The sequence below is a fragment of the Pichia membranifaciens genome (genome assembly GCF_001661235.1).
Source record: "Pichia membranifaciens NRRL Y-2026 unplaced genomic scaffold PICMEscaffold_5, whole genome shotgun sequence".
In the NCBI taxonomy this organism is placed as follows: Eukaryota; Fungi; Ascomycota; class Pichiomycetes; order Pichiales; family Pichiaceae; genus Pichia; species Pichia membranifaciens.
In genome coordinates, this window is record NW_017566986.1 from 369,145 (window position 1) to 373,590 (window position 4,446).

General features: G+C 41.4%; 2 protein-coding genes and 1 non-coding gene across 3 annotated transcripts; 1 reads left to right on the forward strand and 2 right to left on the reverse strand.

The window, feature by feature from the left end:
- The first annotated feature begins 455 nt into the window (after positions 1-455).
- On the forward strand, positions 456-537 carry PICMEDRAFT_t107. The gene has a single exon. It is a non-coding gene; the product is annotated as a tRNA-Leu (tRNA).
- Positions 538-688: 151 nt separating this feature from the next.
- PICMEDRAFT_17535 (hypothetical protein) lies at positions 689-1,288 on the reverse strand. The gene has a single exon (XM_019161636.1). It carries the CDS (start codon positions 1,263-1,265, stop codon positions 1,083-1,085), a length of 183 nt encoding a protein of 60 aa, XP_019016143.1. The 5' UTR covers positions 1,266-1,288; the 3' UTR covers positions 689-1,082.
- Positions 1,289-2,373: 1,085 nt separating this feature from the next.
- PICMEDRAFT_73826 (hypothetical protein) lies at positions 2,374-4,434 on the reverse strand (the record flags this gene model as incomplete). The annotated part of the gene is made up of 1 exon (XM_019164601.1): positions 2,374-4,434. A coding segment is annotated over one exon (2,061 nt), but the record flags the coding sequence as incomplete, so codon positions are not given.
- Positions 4,435-4,446: the final 12 nt, after the last annotated feature.

Consider the following 4,446-nt stretch of genomic DNA (forward strand, 5'->3'; position numbering starts at 1 on the left):
AGGAGAGGTTTTGTCTCCTATCTGTGTTTAGAATCATTAGTTATTAAGAGTTGTATAAGTTGTTTTTAACTAAGTAACAAACATAAGAAAAAGTGTACATATACAATGGATATTCATAATAGAATAGCTAGACTTCAACAACTCTCAAACATAAATACAAGGGACAAACCTTTTGTATTTATACACTTATACCTTCGGTTAAACTTGCCATTATTCATTTATCATGGCGGCTAACTATGCAGTTTTAGATTACTAGGATGCCTTATCCTGATAAGACTCTTATCTCTTATCTCTCGATTCTTATTGGCTTCGGCATCTTATCTCAACGTAAACATTATTTCAAAAAACTCCTTCCGAAACTAGATATTTAAATGAAGATAGAAGTGAGAAATCTAATTGTAGTGATCTATTAGACCAACAATAGTTGCTTTCATGAATGGGTACTTAAAGAAAATGGCAGTTTGGCCGAGTGGTCTAAGGCGTCAGGTTAAGGTCCTGGTCTCTTCGGAGGCGTGGGTTCGAACCCCACAGCTGTCACAATTATTTTTTTTAAAAGCTGTTGTTTTTGAAGGATATTTTTTAAGTACTCTTATTAAGATAGATGAGATGTCCATAGATCTAAGTCTGGTGCAAAAAACTCACGACTCTTCTAGGCTGTAGGTAGTTCGCAATAAAAATTAAAAATATCTAATCAGGCAACACTAAAATATGAAGTTCAAGTAGCTTGAAAAAGTACTGAGACTGAGATTTTTTATAGCATTGTAGCTATCATTAATAATATCGTAAAAAGGCACTAGATTTTCATTTTGAGAAATTGCTATATTTGGAGATGACGAGGTTCAAACACAAGATCCTTCACTTATTCACCGCGTAGAGGCTCCGTATAAAGAGACAAATTTTCATGCTAAATCTCGAAAAATCGGTGATACGTTTTTAGTACCTTTAACAAATCACCGTCTTAAATTGATAGTGGATGTTCTTCCTTTCAACAGCTTCAACCCTTGTAGTTTGATAGATAGTTGATACACAGGTAATAATTTGACATGGGTATGGTTTCCCTTGGGCAAGTAATCTCATAAATCTCATAAATCGTCTGCTGAAACTATGGGCACATTTTCCCGTTGGTGAACGATCCTGTTGTAGAACCCTTTTTTGAACTTAGTCATAACTTTGATTAAACTTTTTAACTTCAGAAACGCTAAACCGTTGAACAATCTTTGATGAGAAAAAGCTACAAGTTCTGAGCCAATTATTGACTTCGTCATTTGCAATCTAAGACGCAGCAAAGTATGCTAAATAGCTAGTACGAAAAATAGTGGTACCTTCTTCACAAAAACAGAAAAGTTTTCAGCTATGTTAGCTAACAACTATATAATTAGGCAAAAAAACTACCCTATAAAGTTTAAGATGGACATCCAATAATGCAAAAAACAAAATTTTCTGTATGTGGTTCTTCTAACCTGGGCTCTTCGGACTACGTAATTTTAAGCCACTGACTATTCAAATATCCAAATTACCGATCATCGCTTGTATCACGTTCTTGCCCAATAGTATATTAAAGACAGAGTTTCAGGCATTGAATAAGTGTATATTAGTTTAGCAAATAGAAGCAAATTTCCCAATTTCAAAAGGCTTAGGTGCTTTCATCTCCCCATACTTTGATGACCAGGAAATAAACTGATTACATTATCGTAAATTATTTCGAAGACCAGTGCAGTGAAACCTTAGCTTGGTGCAACAATTCATGGCAATTCAGTGGCTGGTAAGAGTGAAAGCATTTCAGCAGATTTGAAAATTTATAGAGAGAATCTTAATCTATTCAGTGGGAGTCAAAACAGTACACTTTTCATTTCATCCACGCTTATCAGTTTTTTCAAGCTTTATTGAGGCAACACATTAGTAGTAGCATTATTATTAGATAAAAAATGAAAACTATCGAAACTAGTTTTTTTGCTAAGAGCTTGACTTATTATCTCTAATCCATGACAAATATGTAAGCCACTCTTACTTTCATCCATATTATATCTTTCGCCGATTCTCTATTTTAGTTGCTTACGCAGTTTAATGTAGCGGACACTACATACTAAAAAATTTAGTAATCTCTCTTTTGAGTATTCTGGAAATTTAGACTCGTCTCAGAAAGCTTGTGAACTAAAGTTGAAATTAGATTCTCTACTCATTGTGGTTGATAACAATTCTCAGAGCTCTTTTTGGCTCAACCTGCTACTTGCGAATGAAAAGGGGAATCAAACTTTATTAATAGGACCTTAACTCAGACCTTACATAAGCTATGTTGCTACTTTGAAAGCTGTAAAAAATAAACAGAAACTCATCGAAGTCAAAACGTTTCTGAAAGGGGTATGAAAATAATAATTACAAAGCTAGAACCACCATAACTAAAGCCATAAAGAAGGTGTTAGCTTGGACATTAGAGGCTGCATCTTTGTATAAGGAAGACACAGATTGAGTTCCTGGAGAAGCAGGAACAGAAACAGAGACGAGGGTCGATGATGCTGAGTTCGGAGCTTGAGCAGACGTGTTTGTATGTTCGCCCGCATTGTTCGTAGGGTTAGCCGCACCTGTAACTTGAGAAACTGTGTTTTTAGCTGGTCCGTTAGATGCTTGGCTAGCGGAAGATGTGACAGTGTCTGCTTTTGGTTTCTCTGTAGGGGTGGCCGCATTGCTTGTTGCCCCAGTTGCCGAGAATGACCCTGTATTACTACTGTTAGAAGTTTCTGGAGCGAAAGTGCTTTTTGTGGTTGGTTGACCAGCATTGTTGTTAGAAACCGTTGAACTCGTTTTACCCGATGAAGGGTTGTTGGAAGAACCATTAGAAGCGCCAGTTGCAGGTGAACCAGTGGCTGTACCAGTGGCAGATGAAGCACCAGCACCAGTCCCAGTACCAGTATTAGTTGCGGATGAAGCACCGGTATCAGTGGCAGTACCAGTAGCAGATGAAGCACCAGTATCAGTGGCAGTACCAGTGGCAGATGAAGCACCGGTACCAGTACCAGTACCGGTGGCTGTACCAGTGGCAGATGAAGCACCAGCACCAGTCCCAGTACCAGTATTAGTTGCGGATGAAGCACCGGTACCAGTGGCTGTACCAGTGGCAGATGAAGCACCGGTACCAGTAGCAGTACCGGTGGCCGTACCAGTGGCAGATGAAGCACCGGTACCAGTAGCAGTACCGGTGGCCGTACCAGTGGCAGTTGAAGCACCAGTACCAGTACCAGTACCAGTAGCAGATGAAGCACCAGTATCAGTGGCAGTACCAGTAGCAGATGAAGCACCAGTATCAGTGGCAGTACCAGTAGCAGATGAAGCACCGGTACCAGTAGCAGTACCGGTGGCCGTACCAGTGGCAGATGAAGCACCGGTACCAGTAGCAGTACCGGTGGCCGTACCAGTGGCAGTTGAAGCACCGGTACCAGTACCAGTACCGGTGGCCGTACCAGTGGCAGTTGAAGCACCAGTACCAGTACCAGTACCAGTAGCAGATGAAGCACCAGTATCAGTGGCAGTACCAGTAGCAGATGAAGCACCAGTATCAGTGGCAGTACCAGTAGCAGATGAAGCACCAGTATCAGTGGCAGTACCAGTGGCAGATGAAACACCAGTGGCAGTACCAGTGGAAGTCAAATCAGTTAGAGATGAAGAAACAGTAGAGGATATGTCAGTAGACGTGGTGTTTCTGTATCCACTGTAAGAAGAGAATGTACTTGGATTATTACCGTTAGATGTAGAGCTTTCAGTTGGAATGCCACTGTTGGAAGTGGAGCTACTAGAGGAAGCACCAGAAGTGTTGGATGGAGTACCAGATGAAGCACCAGAAGTGTTCGAGGAAGCACCAGATGAAGCACCAGAAGTGTTCGAGGAAGTAGCAGATGAAGCACCAGAGGTGTTAGATGGAGTACCAGATGAAGCACCAGATGTGTTAGATGGAGTACCAGATGAAGCACCAGAAGTGTTCGAGGAAGCACCAGATGAAGCACCAGAAGTGTTTGAGGAAGCACCAGAAGTGTTGGATGGACTACCAGATGATGCACTAGTTTCAGATGATGCACCAGATGATGCACCAGAGGTGTTAGATGGAGTACCAGATGAGGCACCAGAAGTGTTAGATGGAGTACCAGATGAAGCACCAGAAGTGTTCGAGGAAGCACCAGAAGTGTTGGATGGAGTACCAGATGAAGCACCAGAAGTGTTCGAGGAAGCACCAGATGAAGCACCAGAAGTGTTCGAGGAAGCACCAGAAGTGTTGGATGGACTACCAGATGATGCACTAGTTTCAGATGATGCACCAGATGATGCACCAGAGGTGTTAGATGGAGTACCAGATGAGGCACCAGAAGTGTTAGATGGAGTACCAGATGAGGCACCAGAAGTGTTTGAGGAAGCACCAGAAGTGTTGGATGGACTACCAGATGATGCACTAGTTCAGAT

What these genes read in the sequence shown, in the direction of transcription:
- PICMEDRAFT_17535 (XM_019161636.1), bottom strand. Translation starts at nt 1,265, where the DNA reads ATGACGAAGTCAATAATTGGCTCAGAACTTGTAGCTTTTTCTCATCAA.